Source organism: Mizuhopecten yessoensis, unplaced genomic scaffold (assembly GCF_002113885.1).
Source record: "Mizuhopecten yessoensis strain PY_sf001 unplaced genomic scaffold, ASM211388v2 scaffold9761, whole genome shotgun sequence".
Classification (NCBI taxonomy): domain Eukaryota; kingdom Metazoa; phylum Mollusca; class Bivalvia; order Pectinida; family Pectinidae; genus Mizuhopecten; species Mizuhopecten yessoensis.
The window spans coordinates 51,913-74,968 of NW_018408209.1; the positions used below are offsets into that span (position 1 = coordinate 51,913).

At 37.2% G+C, this 23,056-nt stretch overlaps 1 protein-coding gene across 3 annotated transcripts; it reads right to left on the reverse strand.

The window, feature by feature from the left end:
* Window positions 1-2,579: 2,579 nt before the first annotated feature.
* On the reverse strand, window positions 2,580-22,115 carry LOC110458775 (A disintegrin and metalloproteinase with thrombospondin motifs 2-like). Of its 3 annotated transcripts, none has more exons than XM_021510678.1 (9): window positions 22,000-22,115; window positions 15,668-15,820; window positions 15,124-15,174; window positions 12,280-12,414; window positions 9,384-9,611; window positions 8,195-8,374; window positions 6,280-6,449; window positions 4,510-4,650; window positions 2,580-2,759 (listed from the first exon to the last, which is right to left on the reverse strand). In XM_021510678.1, the coding sequence occupies exons 2-9, from the start codon at window positions 15,795-15,797 to the stop codon at window positions 2,631-2,633; spliced, it is 1,164 nt and encodes a 387-aa protein (XP_021366353.1). In that variant the 5' UTR covers window positions 15,798-15,820; window positions 22,000-22,115; the 3' UTR covers window positions 2,580-2,630. The 3 variants fall into 3 exon arrangements, with proteins under 3 accessions (XP_021366353.1, XP_021366352.1, XP_021366354.1); XM_021510677.1 differs by having other exon boundaries at window positions 8,195-8,386; window positions 22,000-22,112; XM_021510679.1 differs by lacking the exon at window positions 9,384-9,611 and having other exon boundaries at window positions 8,195-8,386; window positions 22,000-22,112.
* Window positions 22,116-23,056: the final 941 nt, after the last annotated feature.

The window sequence follows — 23,056 nt, forward strand, 5'->3', positions numbered from 1 at the left end:
GGCCCAAACCCAGCACCACCCAGGCCCAAACCCTGCACGACCCAGGCCCAAACCCAGCACCACCCAGGCCCAAACCCAGCACCACCCAGGCCCAAACCCAGCACCACCAGGCCCAAATCCATCCCTACTTCAACTACACTGCACATACAACCCCAACCACCCCACCCCACTCCACCTCCAACCCACACCCTACCAATTCCATCCCCACTCAAACCCAAACTATCCTCCACCTCACACCGCCTCCAACCCAATTTCAGCTCAAACCCCAACCCATCTCCTACCCATTCCACCCCCAATCCAATCCCAACTAACTTCCTCCCCACTCCACCTCCAATCCAATTCCAATCCAAACCCATCTCCTATCCGAACCAATCCCACCTTATCTAATGTCTTGTTCTTGTTGTTCTTGTTCTTGTTCTTGTTGTTCTTGTTCTTGTTGTTCTTTATTTTCTTCTTCTTCTTCGTCTTTCTTCTGATTATTTGGATATTCTTAAGTACCCCTCTCATAATGGATAGGATGATACATCAGGTTGTTAGTGATCATTGTGTTTATTCAATTATTTGTAGGGGTGGGGTCGACAACATATCACAACATTATTTCGGCTTAACACTAAACGTAAGAGTAATGAAGATTAAGCGATACTTGAACTCTTCCGGTAACTATACGACTTTTGATAGATTCGTCCTTGTGGTTTGTCGTGTTTCCATAATTACCGTGTGTATCAATTCGTCCATGTGTATCAATTCGGCCATGTGTATCGGTCAGGCCTGAGTCATCATTCATCAATGACAGGGGTAATGGTCAGTTACGGTCCGGTGTCGTGTGCGTCGAAGTGGACACTGGGATCCCGGATTCTCGCCACTGGTCATCTTTATTTGTCATTATGTGTATGCAACTGTTGTAACCATTCTAGATAGACCAGACCACCTCAATACAGTTTTATCCATTTGTCTTCATAAAATTACCTTCAATTTAAGACAAAATGTACAAAGGAACTATTTCAATGCAATAAACTTTGTGGGTTTTGCGGCAAATTAGAAAAATATATATATCGCTGTATATTATCCCTTTAAAAAGAATACAGCTCTAAAATTGTAATCGAAAGACTCACTTGTACTCTTTAATTTGCTTCGAACATCGATAAGTTCAGATTGTTTTACTGAGGAAAAATTAAAATTCCTAACGAGACTTGACCATAGTTAGCGTCGTCAAGTTGACAATTCTGATGTACAAATCAGGACGGCGTCATGCATGTTTTTGGGAGTGAGATATGTAGACAAGGCCCACGTGTAATACTATAGGGTTGCGTGCCATTGATTCACGATGAATGATCAACAATTAACGTTTTTTTTATTTACTGTACATAGCTTGACGAACCGTGAGGCGTAAATACAGCAACTAGTCGCACACCCACTCTATACAGACATGTAGGCTTAAATCACGAGCTCAACTAGCATAATTGGTATAAACATGACCTCAATCTGTAGTATATGTGACATTATTTAATGTATGTTAAGCCATTGTTGCATTACAAAAACACGCACAACTCTATATATAACTGAACGGTTCCTAATCGTTTAGCAGCTTCCGTCTCGATAGACGAAAGCATTGCTTTAAAAACAATCCTTGTATATTGGTGAAGAACACGAAGGTTTTGTATCATTAGTGCAAAACAGAATCAATGGACTTATAGTTATTTTTTCTAAACAGTACAAATGACAACTGACCATGGCAATGCTTGGCAAAGAAAGGCGTTTAATGTTTGAATATTTGAACGCCTTAGCTATTTGGTTAATGTAGACTGCCCCCCTCCCACCCCCGTCTCTAGAATATTGAATTATGTAGAAAAAAATTAACTCTTATAATTTTGATCACTTCGATGTCTGATTCTAGATTCTAAACTAGGGGGTGATCAGCTAGTAGTAAAATGCAGTTAAGAAACTCTTCATAAAAACTTAGGGGCTGGTAGCCAGTCTTTAGTTAATGGAGTGGTGCCAATTTGAGAATTCTGGTGACTTATGCTGACGCGCACCATAGAAAATGTTCATTGCCAACTGCGTTCAATGAAAGCCACTCCTTATATTAGTCCGAATTATTCTGACGTTTTATCGATTTTTTTAAAATCGGTCCGGCGTCGATTCACGTCAGAACTCCGGCCGTCTATAAAATGCGGGAAATACGCGACTCCTGTGATATCTAATGCTGCTAATTCTAGCACTTTCTTGGCGAAGTTATATTATCGCCATTTCACTTAAAAAGATAAAATAAATAAGGAAAGAAACTGTTTTCCTGTTAAAAAACTCGTATGGCAGAATATACCGATGTTTTCACTCGTAAAACATATAGGTATTCTACCATATTCGTGAAATAAACATAATAAACGGGGCCCCAATACATATCCTGTATGTTATAACAGTTGCAATAAACCCGTGTGGTAATTAATTACCATGGTAACAGAATTCTGTGATTACACGCCAATCTAATAGTTTTTCCCGAGGTAACGTACACGTACCATTTTGTTATTGACTAGTGTGGTACACATGTAACATTTAAAGTCATAAAGAAGAACACATTTCTCCTTTGTGAGATAAAACCTTTAATTGTGTATAATATCAGCCTAGTGATAGGTTTAGGCCCACTTGATAAAGCTATAAAGAGATGGGTCGCTCGGTATGATACCGGTGGAGGTGTGGTTGTAGTTGGCTTGTAGTGGAAGTTCGATCACTTCGGCAACACCTCCACATACCCTTGTTGCGATCTGGAACATGAAGAAATGTAAATCACTTAGTGTTATATATAACAGATATACATGACGTACATTGTTGTACTTGTAATCTTCGAAATTCTTCTTCTCGGAACAATTAAAATGCATTTTTAATTTATTTCCGTCTACGCCATATAAACTTTAAATGCGTTCATAATAAGGTATAACCCTTTGTTGGCTGTATTTTGAGATTTGCGTCGATATATCAACTAGCTCTTGAACTAGCTCCGCACCGCGTCTCCAGTAAAACGGATGTTGGCGACAGTATTTCCCGAAAGTTAATTATGAAATAGGGAGATATATTTAACGCAGCATGGTGGTATTACAGGCGATATGTTCACACGTGTCTTTATTTGGTGTTCGATATCAATGCCCTGTATTGAGCATTAATATATATCCAATTTCAAAAGTGAAGGAAAATTTTATAGATGAAAGCTAGTTTAATGAGCATACGTTGGTATGACCAATAACAAACAGCTACATTCAGTTAATTATCACCTTTCATTATTTTCAAACACTTCATTCAATTAACGAAAACGTCAAATACAAATTATGGTGTTGCTTTATTTTGACTTCACCACTCCAGGCATGGTAAAACATAAGAACATATTTCGGCACTGCAATGGGTAATCCGGTGTCTCCCATTGTGTCCAATTTGTTCGTGGGACATCTGGAGCAAGAAGCAATAGCCACTACCCCCGTAGAATGCAAGCCTAGCTTAAGGAAACGATATGTTGACGACATACTTGAGATAATCAAGAAGGGGTCACAGAAAGATTTGACCACACATATCAACACTATAGATGCCACTAACAACATCAAATTTACATGTGAGGAGGAAACCAACGGCACAATGCCTTTCCTAGACACTCTACTGGTAAAGAAAGAAGACGGAACCGTGAAAGTATTGGTCAATAGAAAAAAGACCCATACGGACCAATACATGAACTTCAAATCTCACCATCCTTTGCACCAGAAGTTCGCACATTGCTCAACAGATGTGATATAATAGTCACAGAACAACAGGACAAAACACAAGAGCAGAATCACATCGCTAGGGCAATGAGAACATGTGCACATCTTGAATGGGCCCTAAAACGGGTACAAAAACCGTGTCAAAGTAAGGGGAAGAACAAGAAAATGCCTATCAAGGATAAGAACTAAACCAAAGGTTAAGTGGTTATTCCGTATATAAAGGGTAAATTCGAAATCATCCAGAGGGTATATCGCGGTCATGGCATAGCAACAGCCATGAAGCCCCACAAGACGCTTCGCAATATCTTAGTACACCCTAAGGATAGAAAAACCTAAAGAAAACGTCGCAGAATGCGTATAAAAAATCGGATGCAAAAACAGCGACGCATCGTTCATTTGAGTGATTGGAAGGCGATTTCGGGTCCTCCTTGGTACCCACCGGAAATATACGGAAAGCCAATAAGGTAGAAAATTCACCAGATCAAAAAGGAAGCAGTCGGAGCCGCAGTTAAATAAATAAACATTCACAGATCATGCCACACAAAAAAAAATCATGTGACTGACTGGGATAAGTACACATTTTACACCTTTGTGCGCATACGCTTCATTGGTCATTTGTCTGATGAATGTGACAGTGTACATATCGTACTAATCATCGAAACGTCACATAGAAAAACAATTGGTTGTGTAAGAAGAACTTTTTATAATCCATTCTTACCTACCTGAAGATAATGTTTAGAAATTTAAGAATATGTTATTTTTGTCTCACCTTGAATCCGGTGTGTTGGGCATTGCATCCAACAAATATGCCGGCGAATCCAAGAACGGTCCCGTTGCCATAGTGATGATTATTAAACGTTCCAACTGGTAGATACTGTTGGGTAGTTATGTTTGGGCAGTAGTGTAATACCTAAACAAAGCAATAATTATTAATTATTTCTGTTACATAAATACTTTGTGATATCATTATCTGAGTTTAGGTGAGTGTACATGTGAAACAAGGGCTAACGAAATTCAGGAGGCTGGTCCATTCCTGGGTTGGCCCCATCTGCCTTTGCAATATCTGCAAAGAGTGATACTTCATACTGTGCCCTGGTTACCTCTGCCACATGACATTTTGGAATGTGTGATACTTTTATTGTCTTATTTCATTTTTTATATGTTTTAATTCTATTCTATATTTTGAAGCATCTTATTTGTGTTTTAATTCCATATATTCTAAAATATAAATTTTAATAAAACTTGATAAATTTTGTTCATTGATTTCGGTATCATTTTTAATTCACACTATAATTGTGTATATTCTGTCAATTTTTATTCTTTGCTATATTAGCATTGTATGTATATTTCACTTCATAGTGTTTTAACCCGAAGTCCTAAGTAATTCTTGTGTGATATACAGATATTCATTCAATATTAACTATGTCTTTTATTTACTTATTCTGAATATTACTTATCTGTGATCACATTTAATGCTTTTCATATATTAACACTATTTTTATATATTTTTTTGTTCCAAAAGGGTCATATCCCGGGGGCTTTGTAGGTAGGGGACTCCCAATTACTTAGAAACCTGGTATACATGTATGTATACTTTCTTTTTCTGTGATGATTATCACTGTTTTTAATTAATATATGTGATTATCTCCCTTTACTTTTAATATCATATGTTATTGTTGTTTTACATATGTTTGTCGCAATAATAGCTCTCAAGAGCTGATGTTCCTTGTTTACCTGTATGCGACGTTAAATAAAGTTTCTTGTATCTGTCAAGAGGAATCTAAGGGACTCTACTCATACAATGCAAATACTCTCTAGGAAAAAAAACTGCCGAAAAAGAAAAGAAAAAAAATGAAAAAAACCCTTTAACATTGAACAACTACTGAATTGAGATTGCGATGAAAAACTCGTCATACTATAACAATATGCTAATTTATTTACAAAAAAGGTAACTGTTGCGTGAATTGTATTTAAAATAACGTAATAATATATAAATATAAAGATATACATGTATCTAAACAGTACAATGTCCTATACTAACTAAACGTACACATAAACTAATTCGATAATAATAATATGACCTTTTATGATTAATAATAATCGAAGAAAACAAATTAAGAGTGATATGGCCTTTATAAAACAAATAATGATAGTTTAGTTAAACCGAATTTATTACAAAAATGATCCCTCCTCAATACCAGCAAAACTTAGTTTCCGTCAGGCCATCGAACTTTAATTTTTAGAAATAAGTCAGTGTCTGAATACATGCATATCTTAAACAACATATCTGGTTTAAGAGCGGCTTCAAACTCACACAACTTTTATACGTTTAGTAGCTTCGTAGAGTTTGCGCAACACTATATGTGTGTAAATTAATTTATGTATTATTAGAGATTGCATTATATTTATATGGTGTAAAGCATTATGGAAAGGGCGTTTATAAGTTGCTACAACCTATGCCCAATCCTTTTGTAATTATATTACAATACAATGTGTTTAAACTTTAAACTAACACTATATGCAAGATATGGAATACGACCTTGGCCCCTTCGTGCCATAGGCGCGTGTTGTTCGGAGCAGCGCAATGATCCGTTAGGAAACCCTCGGTCTCCGTCTTCCAATTGTCTAGGCAAGTTGTCTTAGAAGTGGTGTCGATTTCTGCTAGCGCGTGCAAAACAGACAACTTGTTGCATTGATGAAGGATTGCTCCTAAGGAAAGGACAAACATATTTATAATTTGTTACATCACGAATTGAAAGGTAAACCAAAACCCACAAACGAAGAATGCATATAGTTATATACATGTATGTGTATTTTATTCCTTTCATGCTGAACTTAGATATTTCAGAGGAGGCGCACAATGAAATATTGTTGTTTTTTTACGGGAATACGGATTGCAACATAGGATATCATTTATAAATACGAGAATCTTCCAAATAGCTACGTGTTCAATATAAATAAGAAAATAAAGAAAACAAAGTCATAATATGATAATATTGATCATTAATTGTCTAGTCGGTGGATGTGTACAACATTGAGCATCTTATAAATCCACGAGCCATCAAACCCTAACGAGTTACCTCCCCGTCGAACAACCAACACTATCCAACAGGCATCAATGTCGCTCTCTGTACCCCTTGAATATGTCATAGCAAAATTGAAGGCACTCGACTAGGTATTTGATAAATCTCAGGTAAAGATACCTGCCATTTGAAGATTGTAGAGAAGCGACACCCGACTTCAAAGCCAGTAAATTTCACCGTTACGCGACCACAAGATTCTTTTGATGTTCATCAAAGAATCCAACTTATCTTCTTTGATAATAATATTCCAAATGGTGGTGCACAGTGAGCCTTTGAATTTGCTATGACATATTCCAGAGTGCAGATATTTTAAGTTAGCATATTCCTAGGGTACCGAGAATGTCTTACAGGCGAATAAATACAGTCACACAAGCGATTCACACTCTCCACCACCTCGAATAATACAGTCACACGAGTGATTCACACTCTCAACCACATACAATAATACAGTCACACGAGTGATTCACACTCTCAACCATATACAATAATAAGTCACACAAGCGATTCACGCTCTCAACCTCATACAATAATACAGTCACACAAGCGATTCACACTCTCAACCACATACAATAATACAGTCACACAAACGATTAACACTCTCAACCACATACAATAATACAGTCACACAAGCGATTCACACTCTCAACCTCATACAATAATACAGTCACACAAACGATTCACACTCTCAACCAAATACAATAATACAGTCACACAAGCGATTCACACTCTCAACCAAATACAATAATACAGTCACACAAGCGATTCACAATCTCAACCACATACAATAATAAGTCACACAAGTGATTCACACTCTCAACCACATACAACAATACAGTCACACTAGCGATTCTCACTCTCAACCACCACATACAACAATACAGTCACACAAGTGAGTCACTCTCTCAACCAAATACAATAATACAGTCACACAAGCGATTCACACTCTCAACCACATACAATAATACAGTCACACAAGTGATTCACACTCTCAACCACACACAATAATACAGTCACACAAGTTATTCACACTCTCAACCACATCGAATAATACAGTCATACAAACGATTCACTCTCTCAACCACATACAATAATACAGTCACACAAACGATTCACACTCTCAACCACATCGAATCATACAGTCACACAAACGATTCACACTCTCAACCACATCGAATAACGTTATGTCGTTTATTTGCAATAAGAGATTTTATTTCATATGCAATGTAACTGTTTGTTTGATGAAAAACACAGACTGTTGTGGAGGTATGTTGAATATCACACACTATTTTGTCAACCATAAATTTTCGACCATCGGACGTCATTTGATATAATTTTGGAGTAATAACTCCAATATTTGGCCTCAACACTTACTTGGACAGTCATGGTCGTTCGTGCACGTTTTTGTTCCGTCTAAATGGTGCCCATGGCAGGAAGCACCCCCGTGCTCTGGTTTTGGACTGTCACAGGTACGATGCCGGGTTCGGTGTCCGTTACCACAGGTAACCGAACATGAAGACCAACTCGACCAAACACCCCATCCTCCATTCACAGCTGTTTGTACAACTAGATAAATAATTAATTTCAGTTCAAATTGTAAGAGTAATCTTTCTTTGTACTGTGTTGGACTGTTCGGGTAAGTATGTTATGTGTGTATGTGGGGATTTGCGAGGAATTCAGAATGCAATAAAAAAGTGCTTTAGGAACGCTGTTGTGATGCTATTTGTATAACCCACATTCATTGATTGAGAGATATACAGGACATTACACTCGTGGATTCTTTTAACTATATAAACAACAGTTATGGTGCTAAGATTGTCCGAAATTACCAGATCGTTACTTCAACAAACTGTAATTAAGGTAATAGGATTGTGTCACCATTTCTCAGAAGAATTTCTTAAAATTTTGTATTTATATTGCTTTAAAGTAAAGAAAATTTTCTGCCACAAAAAAAATATAGGTTGTCAGAATTTTAAGGATTTTAAATGGAAATTTATGTAAAAATGAGTGAATTTTGAAAAGTCACAACATTTTTACAAAATAATGTCAATAAAAATGATACTGACATATATTAGTATTGCATTAATGTATATCAATTTAATAAATGATGAAATTGTGTTAAATTAATTCTCTATACACGATATAAAAATTGTCATTTATTGCAGGTAAGAGTTATCGTTCTTGAAAAACTTCACAGTAGTGAAATAGGTAGCCGGTTTCTTGAAGTAAAGAAAAAATGGACACATGTGACTCATTGATAAAAAAAACCCTGAATTAATGCCTGGATTGCTTTGAAATACTTTAATATTGAGAGAACACACTGGTTTGTTAATAATAAACATACAATATTCATCAATTTAATATTAAACATTAGAATTTGCGTAAAATTGTGATACTCTCTCCCCACATTGGATTTTCAACTAGGGATGTACTTCCTGTTTCCGTTTATCAATACACTGCAATGACCTTAAATTAGAGATACACGCTTATATAACCACGCATTAGTCTTCGTTTTGTTACCATGGGAATAATAAACTTCAATTTAAACGAAAAATTGACTTACTGGGACAGGCGACAATACACGATCGGGTTTCGGTAGAAGTATTTGGACATATGTGATTGTGGACAGTATGGGTATGTCCGTGGATCGTTTCGACACAGTTGCGTGACCGTCTCGAATGACCATGATGTCCGCACTTTTGAGCTGTGCTACAGCTTGACCAACTACCCCATGATGTCCATTCTATCGTGCTAGTTGCAGCCTTTGTGGTTATAGGGACTCGAACGGTTGCTGCAACAGCAGTAAGGATGTAATAGTAGTATTAAACACAGACGTGTATATACATGCTCTGTGTTACATATTATGTATTTCAAAATGCAATGCTATTCTTCTGAAACCAGAATTGAGTACATGTCATTTATTTTTATGGAACTCTTCAGAGTGAAGATGTGTTTTCTCTAAAAATGGAAAGGCAAAGGAGAAACACGCCGTGTTGCAGTTTGGCCTAATGATCATGATGTTACCCTAGACAAGCCAAAATGTATGCTTATAAGAAATTTCATTTGTAATAATGACTAATAGGTATCTGCGAAACTAATATAAATGTTTTTTTTTCTTTTTTAACATATTTTCTTTTTGATTGTTCACATGTTAATACACAGTGGAGTACATGACAATTAATACATTGTATTACATATTGTCTCGCATACTAATGAATTCTAGCTTCTTTTTCATTTTGTTTCTTTTTTATGTACAATAACAACTCTTATTATTATGTAGTAAACAATTCTAGATATGATCAACATCGATAGCAAGAATGAGCAAAATATGGATTTAAATTCAATTAATCAATGTTCAATCAATGCTGTGCTGATAACGGCCCACTTCGCTACTACTTGGTCGGCTTCTGCTCGGGGATAGGACAGGATACATTGATTTTCAATTAGCTTATAGTATGATATTGCAGAACGGACCCCGCCAATAGTTGGCATTGTATGTTTGTTTCTGCATGAGTAAATATTTACATTTGTGTTGCAGTGCCACTAGATAACAATACCAACTAAAAATGTTTGCATGATACAATAAAAGCAAGTGTGTAGTAATATTAACAGTACTACATGTACATGTACCGTTGCATTACCTCTGACCCCCAACACACACAAACACAAACAAACCAAAACATTGTTTATCAACGGTTAAAATACATTTAAATATATTTTAATAATGCTTTTTCTTATATCATCAACAAGAAATCACCGTGAAATAAATTAATTTAAGTCCGCGTATTCAACGTCTAAAATGCATCCTGTGCTAACTCCAGCCACAGACATTTGTAACGAACCTCTGTGCTCCAGCCAATATGTCTGACAGCGACGTCGGGGACGTGTCCCTCGAATATGGAATGTTTATGGCGGGTCACCGAAGCGTGTCTGCTATAAGATCCTATAACAGATCCTTTTCAACAGAACAGAATAATTCACTGTCCTCTAGAATCTACACTAGCGTCCGTTGCAAGTGGCGAAGCAGGTGAAATCGTTCCGGCTCGTCGGCTATTCCCCTCATCGATAGTAATACATGAGCTAGTCCTGTTGACACAGTCGATCGACACAAGAATTCAGCAAACAGCATTTTTTAAATCGTCTTCTGGTTTCTAAGGAAACTCCACATTTCACGGATGCACTTTCTATCTCGTTGAAAGTCGAACCGCTTCGTAGCCGCTGCACAACCGTTTTTATAAAGGGTCAGCTTTCTCCGCGAACACGGAATAAATTTCTGACTTTTTGCAACTAAAATATTTTACATGGTATTTTTGTTTTAAATTTAGATCTACTGTCAATTTTTAAGATAATCAATGCGTGTTAAACATGCTGGTAATGTAAATTAAATTATTAAAAAATATGCAAAGTGGAACTATGTGTTTATTGCTCAACGATGTATTTCGTCACCGTTGACAACGCATCATCTTTCCCGCGAAAAAGGCTGTTCAATTAATGTTGTTTTCATGACGGTGTTTTGCTTTTTAACTTGAAAAAGACTATTCTTTCTTGATTTCAAATAATAAAAGTGGATGTATTAGAATGTAAATAGAAGGTTTGAAATGCATCTTTTTAACATTTACGAGGGTATGCAACACAGTTCCGTTCAAAAATATCCTCAAGATGCGCTAACGCCCTAACGGGCGACATTATATGTATTTCACACCCAAATTGCATTTATATCGACTGTATACTGCATCTGGTTACAGTTCAATGCTTATATTTGCATTTACATATATATAGTTTGTTTTGTTTAGTAACTCAAGCAAAAATACGTTTGAATTTCTTGTTTAAAATTAAAGCTTTTTAACGCGCATTGATAGATTATATGTATTTGCAGTTTGGCCTAATGATCATGATGTTACCCTGGACAAGCCAAAATGTATGCTTATAAGAAATTTCATTTGTAATAATGACGAATAGGTATCTGCGAAACTAATATAAATGTTAGAAACTAATATAAATGTTAGAAGTTGCAAGTTAAGTGTAATCAGTCTATAAATCGAAATAATATGTGCAGAAAGCAGGTTCTCATAATTGTGAATGTGTTGTCAGTCTTCACTGACGGACTGACAGGCTGGATGTTAAACTAGTCCTACTATCTTCGACACATCGACTTATTGATATATCTTCTCCTGTGATTACAGTATAGGTGTATTCGTAAGGAAATACCAATAGTGTTGTAACTGATTATTACACTAACCGGGAGGTAAATATAAGTCCTACAGGAATACTTATCTGCACAAATCTCGGGGATTTTATTTCATTAATAGACCGTCAACACTCTGTATCACCGACATAGTATATGAGTATCAGACCAAAATTTTGTATGTGATTTAAATTAACGATTACTTATCCTCGACAATAACCTGAACATATTTAATCTCATGAATTTACAGAATTATAAATAGTTGTTTAAATACTTGTGGTTGGACACGCTTGTACATTGCAGCTCCGAGGCTCCTCTGCCATGTGTGACTGCGGGCAGTTCTGTATACAGTGGCGGTATTGTACACCCCCTCCACATTCCAGCGAACACTGCGACCAATCGGAGTACACTGCAATGTAAAATGTCGATCAGCTTTTCAAGCACATATCAACATACCTAAGTGGGCTTGTGAATTGTTTTAAGATGTAACTCCATAAAAAAGCAGAGTTCAACACCAAGGAACATGTACAAATTATTAATATTTGGTATTTTGGACTCATTTAATTAATGACATTTGTAAGGTATATGATTATTCCGTCTTTGCGTATTGCAGAGTTATCTTCTCTTGTGAGCAGGGATTGATTGTTACGTAATTTGTTTGTGAGAGTAACGTCGTCAATTTTTGAGAAAACGACGTAATTTTCTCACACAAACCAATGATGTAACAATCAATACCTGCTCACAAGAGCAGATAACTCTGCAATACGCAAAGACGGAATATCCGTGAATAACAATTGATTGTTATAAGGGGGACAACTCTTACACAAATCAAAGACATATTTAGTAAGGTGACACAACATAGATATTTATAGCATGAATCGCATCTTTAGGGCAGATACATGTACCTTAAAAAGCAAATTGCTAGTAAGAAGATAAACAGACGTTATTAGAGTAAATCTTTAAAAGCTTACTTATCTGTGCAAAACATTATCCTGTTTTTGTATTGCGACTGCCATTTTTAAAATTCATTCTATTACTTTTGAAATATATACAGTTAAACATTTGAAGTAGTAATTATATTTTGTTATAAACATTACAGTTAGCCTCGTTTTACAGCATGAATTTACCAAATAAAAATATCTCATTTAAGACTAAAAAGTGTACATTTTAATTCTAGAAGTAATGGTTGAAAAAGGTGATTATTTTCTTTTATTTCAAATGTTCAGTGTTGGGATTTTAAAATACGAAACAAATATAATTAAAATAACCAACGTAGCTCATTATATATATATTTGTTATATTGTATGCGACCGTTTTTGTCAAAATGGTGTCTTGTGATTTTTTTTCCCGTGAAATATTTTTCGGTGAAAACATTGTCTATCCTTCTCTCTTGTTAAAATGCACAATAATTAATCCTATTTAAGCACACTTCTTAAGTGTCTATTTTAATGGCAAAAACTGAAATTCGGATTTTTCATGACAGTTTCCAACGCATTTATTACAATCGCTGACAGCTGTGATTGAAGAAGGCCATGTGAGTAAATCTCTGGCAACCATAACCAGTGTTTGCTTTTGAAGTGATGTACCCTAATTAGCATTACAAAATAGATTGACTGTGTCAAAATTTATCGCCAGAGGGCAGACCACTTGTCCTGGGCACCCCGCCGACTGCAGGTGTAATACAGAGACACTTGTAGACGTGACCAAGTCCTCTCACCCCAAGACATGGGGTAGCTAATCATAGCATGTGAGGCTTTCACACCTATTTGGTGTACATAATCAAGTCAGCGCCCCAATGTCTGAGTTAGATAACAGCGTGCAAGATCTTTGACAATTTTCTCAAATGTAAGCTACCCCTGGATTTGTTGTCGGGTCCACTGCCGGGCAGATTATTTCATAATTGTATTTTTTTCGTAAAGTCGGAGCAGGTCTGTAAGCTAGCACACCGTCAGAGTAGACCTTAATTGATATAAATTACTTTTTTTGTGGGGCAAGTAAGCTGTGAATGTTAATTTGTAAACACACTCATTTGCACCACGATGTGGTCGTAGATGAGGTCATTGTGAAGCAGCGATTCTCGTGGGAAAATACCCCGAGAATATCTAACGGCGAAGGAAATACCCCTAGAATATCTAACAGCGAAGGAAACACCCCTAGAATTTCTAACGACGAAGGAAATACCCCTAGAATATCTAACAGCGAAGGAAACACCCCTAGAATTTCTAACGACGAAGGAAATACCCCTAGAATATCTAACAGCGAAGGAAATACCCCTAGAATATCTAACAGCGAAGGAAATATCCCTAGAATATCTAACAGCGAAGGAAATACCCCTAGAAAATCTAACGGCGAAGGAAATACCCCTAGAATATCTAACAGCGAAGGAAATACCCCTAGAATATCTAACAACGAAGGAAATACCCCTAGAAAATCTAACAGCGAAGGGAATACCCCTAGAATATTTAACGACGAAGGAAATACCCCTAGAATATCTAACAGCTAAGGAAATACCCCTAGAATATCTAACAGCGAAGGAAATACCCCTAGAAAATCTAACGGCGAAGGAAATATCCCTAAAATATCTAACAGCAAAGGAAATACCCCTAGAATATCTAACAGCGAAGGAAATACCCCTAGAATATCTAACGACGAAGGAAATATACCCCTAGAATATCTAACAGCGAAGGAAATAACGGTCAACTTCTGACCCAGACATTTTAGCAGTGCAAACTTCACCTCGATATCTGCCATTCTAAAAAATTTAAACAATTTAAACCTTCTAGTGTTTGAGCAATCTTATAAAAAAAACTCTGCAACACGTATTTTCGGTGTACAGGAAAGCTCTACAACGACAAGTTAGGCAATACCATGAAAAATATTGGGGAACGAAAATGTCATTCACATCGATATATTAAAGGCAATGCTTTTTATCTTGATAGAAATATCAATTATATAACAGAAGTGGCATACATTCTCATGTTTCTGGGACCTGCCAAGACAGAATTGGAACCGGACAACTGGATTATGCCCAGAGAACTGCGCGGCCCTTGGTCTCTTATTGATAGCGTCTACGGTGATTTATAGGTTTAAGGATTCCTGTAAGATATACGTTACTTACCAGCTGCAGCGTGGGTTGGAGTCTGACAACAACCAGCACAGTTTGAGCAATCTGCAGAGAAAACGAGCAAGGAATCTTAGTGTATCAAATCAAAAGAACATGTAATAATATTACATATAAGCCTGTACAGTATCTTTATATAAAAGAATACACATTTGATGTAAATGAAACCAAATTATCCTTCCCTACATTAATGTTAAACGTGTATACATCACTTACATGGCTAAATTCGTCGACCAAGCAGAAGACGCTTATCATTCCGGAATACCTGGTCGTAAGCTCTTTGAACGTTTTAAAGGTGCCCCATGCAAAGCTTTCATAAGTTCACACTAAGATTTAGTTTTATCGATTTTGTGTTAAAATAACAGTTTTGTTAATGATTTAGCATTCCATTGGCTATCTGTTGGATTTTTTTAAACGTTCGACCTGTAATATGCCACAGCTTGACGAATGTTCCTTATGTATTTAGTTTACATCAGACGGTTATTATCTCCAGCTGATGAACGAATTTAAATGCGAGTCTGGTAATAGATTGAATTCTCACCGATGTCTTGATTGTGATGGTGATGCACATCACAGCAGTGGCTGTCACAGGTGTGATGAGCACAGTGACCGTGACCCCCCATCACCATGGTGACAGCTGATAGCAACATCAAGGCAATCGACAGCAGCATTTTAACTCGGGTTGATATGTAACCTATGGAAGCAACCGAAGAAAAACAAAAGAAAATGTCGTCTAACAAAATTGATAAAGTATTGTGGTACAGCCTAAAAAGACGTTAGGTTGTTTTCGGAAATGGAAAATCATTGTGAACGAAATGCGGTTGCTGGACGTAACTAAACTAACTGCGTTGTCTGGAGGGATTAATTACTTGCACAAATGTACAATTGTATATCATCTTTATTTCCCTATCTGTTCCTCTCAATTTACAATTGAATTTATAAACAGAAGTGTTTGCGTACAATTGTACCTCAGATAACAGTAAAATGTCCAAATCTGACATTTTTCTGTGTTTGTATTGTGATGTCATAATTTCTAACATTATTTCGATTATGAACGTTAGATACGGGCGTTAGGTGAATGATTCGGTGAGGGTTTAGTGTGTGTTGCTTACATTATTTCGATTATGAACGTTAGATACGGGCGTTAGGTGAATGATTTGGTGAGGGTTTGGTGTGTGTTGCTTACATTATTTCGATTATGAACGTTAGATACGGGCGTTAGGTGAATGATTTGGTGAGGGTTTGGTGTGTGTTGCTTACATTATTTCGATTATGAACGTTAGATACGGGCGTTAGGTGAATGATTTGGTGAGGGTTTGGTGTGTGTTGCTTACATTATTTCGATTATGAACGTTAGATACGGGCGTTAGGTGAATGATTTGGTGAGGGTTTGGTGTGTGTTGCTTACATTATTTCGATTATGAACGTTAGATACGGGCGTTAGGTGAATGATTTGGTGAGGGTTTGGTGTGTGTTGCTTACATTATTTCGATTATGAACGTTAGATACGGGCGTTAGGTGAATGATTTGGTGAGGGTTTGGTGTGTGTTGCTTACATTATTTCGATTATGAACGTTAGATACGGGCGTTAGGTGAATGATTTGGTGAGGGTTTGGTGTGTGTTGCTTACATTATTTCGATTATGAACGTTAGATACGGGCGTTAGGTGAATGATTTGGTGAGGGTTTGGTGTGTGTTGCTTACATTATTTCGATTATGAACGTTAGATACGGGCGTTAGGTGAATGATTTGGTGAGGGTTTGGTGTGTGTTGCTTACATTATTTCGATTATGAACGTTAGATACGGGCGTTAGGTGAATGATTTGGTGAGGGTTTGGTGTGTGTTGCTTACATTATTTCGATTATGAACGTTAGATACGGGCGTTAGGTGAATGATTTGGTGAGGGTTTGGTGTGTGTTGCTTACATTATTTCGATTATGAACGTTAGATACGGGCGTTAGGTGAATGATTTGGTGAGGGTTTGGTGTGTGTTGCTTACATTATTTCGATTATGAACGTTAGATACGGGCGTTAGGTGAATGATTTGGTGAGGGTTTGGTGTGTGTTGCTTACATTATTTCGATTATGAACGTTAGATACGGGCGTTAGGTGAATGATTTGGTGAGGGTTTGGTGTGTGTTGCTTACATTATTTCGATTATGAACGTTAGATACGGGCGTTAGGTGAATGATTTGGTGAGGGTTTGGTGTGTGTTGCTTACATTATTTCGATTATGAACGTTAGATACGGGCGTTAGGTGAATGATTTGGTGAGGGTTTGGTGTGTGTTGCTTACATTATTTCGATTATGAACGTTAGATACGGGCGTTAGGTGAATGATTTGGTGAGGGTTTGGTGTGTGTTGCTTACATTATTTCGATTATGAACGTTAGATACGGGCGTTAGGTGAATGATTTGGTGAGGGTTTGGTGTGTGTTGCTTACATTATTTCGATTATGAACGTTAGATACGGGCGTTAGGTGAATGATTTGGTGAGGGTTTGGTGTGTGTTGCTTACATTATTTCGATTATGAACGTTAGATACGGGCGTTAGGTGAATGATTTGGTGAGGGTTTGGTGTGTGTTGCTTACATTATTTCGATTATGAACGTTAGATACGGGCGTTAGGTGAATGATTTGGTGAGGGTTTGGTGTGTGTTGCTTACATTATTTCGATTATGAACGTTAGATACGGGCGTTAGGTGAATGATTTGGTGAGGGTTTGGTGTGTGTTGCTTACATTATTTCGATTATGAACGTTAGATACGGGCGTTAGGTGAATGATTTGGTGAGGGTTTGGTGTGTGTTGCTTACATTATTTCGATTATGAACGTTAGATACGGGCGTTAGGTGAATGATTTGGTGAGGGTTTGGTGTGTGTTGCTTACATTATTTCGATTATGAACGTTAGATACGGGCGTTAGGTGAATGATTTGGTGAGGGTTTGGTGTGTGTTGCTTACATTATTTCGATTATGAACGTTAGATACGGGCGTTAGGTGAATGATTTGGTGAGGGTTTGGTGTGTGTTGCTTACATTATTTCGATTATGAACGTTAGATACGGGCGTTAGGTGAATGATTTGGTGAGGGTTTGGTGTGTGTTGCTTACATTATTTCGATTATGAACGTTAGATACGGGCGTTAGGTGAATGATTTGGTGAGGGTTTGGTGTGTGTTGCTTACATTATTTCGATTATGAACGTTAGATACGGGCGTTAGGTGAATGATTTGGTGAGGGTTTGGTGTGTGTTGCTTACATTATTTCGATTATGAACGTTAGATACGGGCGTTAGGTGAATGATTTGGTGAGGGTTTGGTGTGTGTTGCTTACATTATTTCGATTATGAACGTTAGATACGGGCGTTAGGTGAATGATTTGGTGAGGGTTTGGTGTGTGTTGCTTACATTATTTCGATTATGAACGTTAGATACGGGCGTTAGGTGAATGATTTGGTGAGGGTTTGGTGTGTGTTGCTTACATTATTTCGATTATGAACGTTAGATACGGGCGTTAGGTGAATGATTTGGTGAGGGTTTGGTGTGTGTTGCTTACATTATTTCGATTATGAACGTTAGATACGGGCGTTAGGTGAATGATTTGGTGAGGGTTTGGTGTGTGTTGCTTACATTATTTCGATTATGAACGTTAGATACGGGCGTTAGGTGAATGATTTGGTGAGGGTTTGGTGTGTGTTGCTTACATTATTTCGATTATGAACGTTAGATACGGGCGTTAGGTGAATGATTTGGTGAGGGTTTGGTGTGTGTTGCTTACATTATTTCGATTATGAACGTTAGATACGGGCGTTAGGTGAATGATTTGGTGAGGGTTTGGTGTGTGTTGCTTACATTATTTCGATTATGAACGTTAGATACGGGCGTTAGGTGAATGATTTGGTGAGGGTTTGGTGTGTGTTGCTTACATTATTTCGATTATGAACGTTAGATACGGGCGTTAGGTGAATGATTTGGTGAGGGTTTGGTGTGTGTTGCTTACATTATTTCGATTATGAACGTTAGATACGGGCGTTAGGTGAATGATTTGGTGAGGGTTTGGTGTGTGTTGCTTACATTATTTCGATTATGAACGTTAGATACGGGCGTTAGGTGAATGATTTGGTGAGGGTTTGGTGTGTGTTGCTTACATTATTTCGATTATGAACGTTAGATACGGGCGTTAGGTGAATGATTTGGTGAGGGTTTGGTGTGTGTTGCTTACATTATTTCGATTATGAACGTTAGATACGGGCGTTAGGTGAATGATTTGGTGAGGGTTTGGTGTGTGTTGCTTACATTATTTCGATTATGAACGTTAGATACGGGCGTTAGGTGAATGATTTGGTGAGGGTTTGGTGTGTGTTGCTTACATTATTTCGATTATGAACGTTAGATACGGGCGTTAGGTGAATGATTTGGTGAGGGTTTGGTGTGTGTTGCTTACATTATTTCGATTATGAACGTTAGATACGGGCGTTAGGTGAATGATTTGGTGAGGGTTTGGTGTGTGTTGCTTACATTATTTCGATTATGAACGTTAGATACGGGCGTTAGGTGAATGATTTGGTGAGGGTTTGGTGTGTGTTGCTTACATTATTTCGATTATGAACGTTAGATACGGGCGTTAGGTGAATGATTTGGTGAGGGTTTGGTGTGTGTTGCTTACATTATTTCGATTATGAACGTTAGATACGGGCGTTAGGTGAATGATTTGGTGAGGGTTTGGTGTGTGTTGCTTACATTATTTCGATTATGAACGTTAGATACGGGCGTTAGGTGAATGATTTGGTGAGGGTTTGGTGTGTGTTGCTTACATTATTTCGATTATGAACGTTAGATACGGGCGTTAGGTGAATGATTTGGTGAGGGTTTGGTGTGTGTTGCTTACATTATTTCGATTATGAACGTTAGATACGGGCGTTAGGTGAATGATTTGGTGAGGGTTTGGTGTGTGTTGCTTACATTATTTCGATTATGAACGTTAGATACGGGCGTTAGGTGAATGATTTGGTGAGGGTTTGGTGTGTGTTGCTTACATTATTTCGATTATGAACGTTAGATACGGGCGTTAGGTGAATGATTTGGTGAGGGTTTGGTGTGTGTTGCTTACATTATTTCGATTATGAACGTTAGATACGGGCGTTAGGTGAATGATTTGGTGAGGGTTTGGTGTGTGTTGCTTACATTATTTCGATTATGAACGTTAGATACGGGCGTTAGGTGAATGATTTGGTGAGGGTTTGGTGTGTGTTGCTTACATTATTTCGATTATGAACGTTAGATACGGGCGTTAGGTGAATGATTTGGTGAGGGTTTGGTGTGTGTTGCTTACATTATTTCGATTATGAACTTTAGATACGGGCGTTAGGTGAATGATTTGGTGAGGGTTTGGTGTGTGTTGCTAACATTATTTTGATTATAAACTTTAGATAGGGCGTTAGGTGAATGATTTGGTGAAGGTTTGTTGTGTGTTGCTAACATTATTTCGATAATGAACGTTAGATACGGGCGTTAGGAGAATGATTTGGTGAGGGTTTGATGTGTGTTGCTCATAATATTTCGATTTTGAACCTTAGATACGGGCGTTAGGTGAATGATTTGGTGAAGGTTTGTTGTGTGTTGCTAACATTATTTCGATAATGAACGTTAGATACGGGCGTTAGGAGAATGATTTGGTGAGGGTTTGATGTGTGTTGCTTACATTATTTCGATTATGAACGTTAGATACGGGCTTAAGGTGAATGATTTGGTGAGGGTTTGGTGTGTGTTGCTAACATTATTTCGATTATAAACTTTAGATAGGCGTTAGGTGAATGATTTGGGGAAGGTTTGTTGTGTGTTGCTAACATTATTTCGATAATGAACGTTAGATACGGGCGTTAGGAGAATGATTTGGTGAGGGTTTGATGTGTGTTGCTCATAATATTTCGATTTTGAACCTTAGATACGGGCGTTAGGTGAATGATTTGGTAAGGGTTTGGTGTGTGTTGCTAACATTATTTCGATTATAAACTTTAGATAGGCGTTAGGTGAATGATTTGGTGAAGGTTTGTTGTGTGTTGCTAACATTATTTCGATAATGAACGTTAGATACGGGCGTTAGGAGAATGATTTGGTGAGGGTTTGATGTGTGTTGCTAACATTATTTCGATTATGAACTTTAGATACGGGCGTTAGGTGAATGATTTGGTAAGGGTTTGGTGTGTGTTGCTAACATTATTTCGATTATGAACGTTTGATACCGGCGTTAGGTGAATAATTTAGTGAGGGTTTGGTGTGTGTTGCTAACATTATTTCGATTATGAACGTTAGATACGGGCGTTAAATGAATGATTTGGTGTGGGTTTGGTGTGTGTTGCATTCTTTTTCTGACTGGGTCTTCAACGCTGACATACAGTGTGATTTTGAAGCTGCAGATTACCAAAATGTTATGAAAACAGATCCGATGGTGATATGGAACAGATACGTATACTTGTAGCCGATACAGATATGGATGTTTGATATTTGAACGATTTTGGAAAACATGCGAGTCATCTTCAGGGTAAAGGTAAATACACATTGTGTTGATGAAACATAAGGTGTACAAGTATAAACGAAGCAAGAATGAATTTCTTATAAGAGAAACAGAAACATGTTGATGATTGGTCCGCACTCTCTCGAAAAAAATGATTTAGAAATGTGAAATAATAGTTTGAATCGGTATCACTAGAACCACGAATGTGTTATTTTTCTGCCATCTGTAAACGAAGGGATGTGATTTACCTTATCAACGAACATGTCATTTAAATAAATCTGTTATCTGAAAAAAGGTTTTACGACCGAGTGAAACTAGAATTGACTCATATGATGTATGTAAATAAGTGTGTTGAGCTTACCCCCGTACGGCTGGTCCCTTATATGTCACGTAAGTCCACACTGTGGCCTTATCAGTGGTCTACTATCGTCACTGTGTCCTCGGGTGTCAGTTTGAATGAATAAGGCCACTCTTGCACTGTCCTTCAACAAGTACATTATACATGATCAATAGAATGCTCTATATAAAGAAATCCTGAACTGTTAAGAAACTTTGACCTGCATAGATTTTTGAACGAATTTCACACCATGGGAAACTATCAAATATATTTGTGTAACCCTCTTAGCCCCAAAGGCTGGGTAAAAACAACTTCATATACTTTTTAGGGTCTTCTCTATTTATTATTTCCACAGAAACCTATTAACAAAAAGATACGAAACTAAAACTCAGTTACAATATACATATACAGTTACTTTGACTTTACGAATACGATGGACATGACTACATATATATTATCACATGTATTGTTATATCATAATTATCAGTTATCTTGTTGAATGTATAGGCTTAACAAGAAACAGTATGATGTATTAATGTCAAATTGGATATAGTTAAATTTGATCCATATTCAGCCACGTACACATACAATAGTTTAGAAGTCTGTTCTCAGTAGAAATGTGAACACGTATGCTACATGTACGTCATATCTTATCAATGAGCTATTTACAGGTGAAACGTTCATCTATAGGGCAACATTCACGTTTCAATTTTAAACCAATATCTCAAGTTTGCCAATGACAATACATAAGTTCAAAGTAACTACACTGAATACCTCAAATAAGTTTCATCGTGAAATTCGCGTATCAATACTAGAATGTTTTACGTCCAAAATATATAAAAATACGAAGAACGGATACACAACTGTTCAAATTCAGGTTGTCACCATTAACAGAAAGTCATTTCGTCTATTTTAGGACTTGTCAGTGACGATAAAGTTCAAAAGAAAAGAAATCCATTATGTAATGTAATTGACAACGGTAGCCTGATACCTTACTATATATGTAAGCACGAGTTGTCTTTCCTTGTAAAGACATCCGGTTCCCCGTGTAGGAGGAACACACGCTGCTTTTCCTCATTCC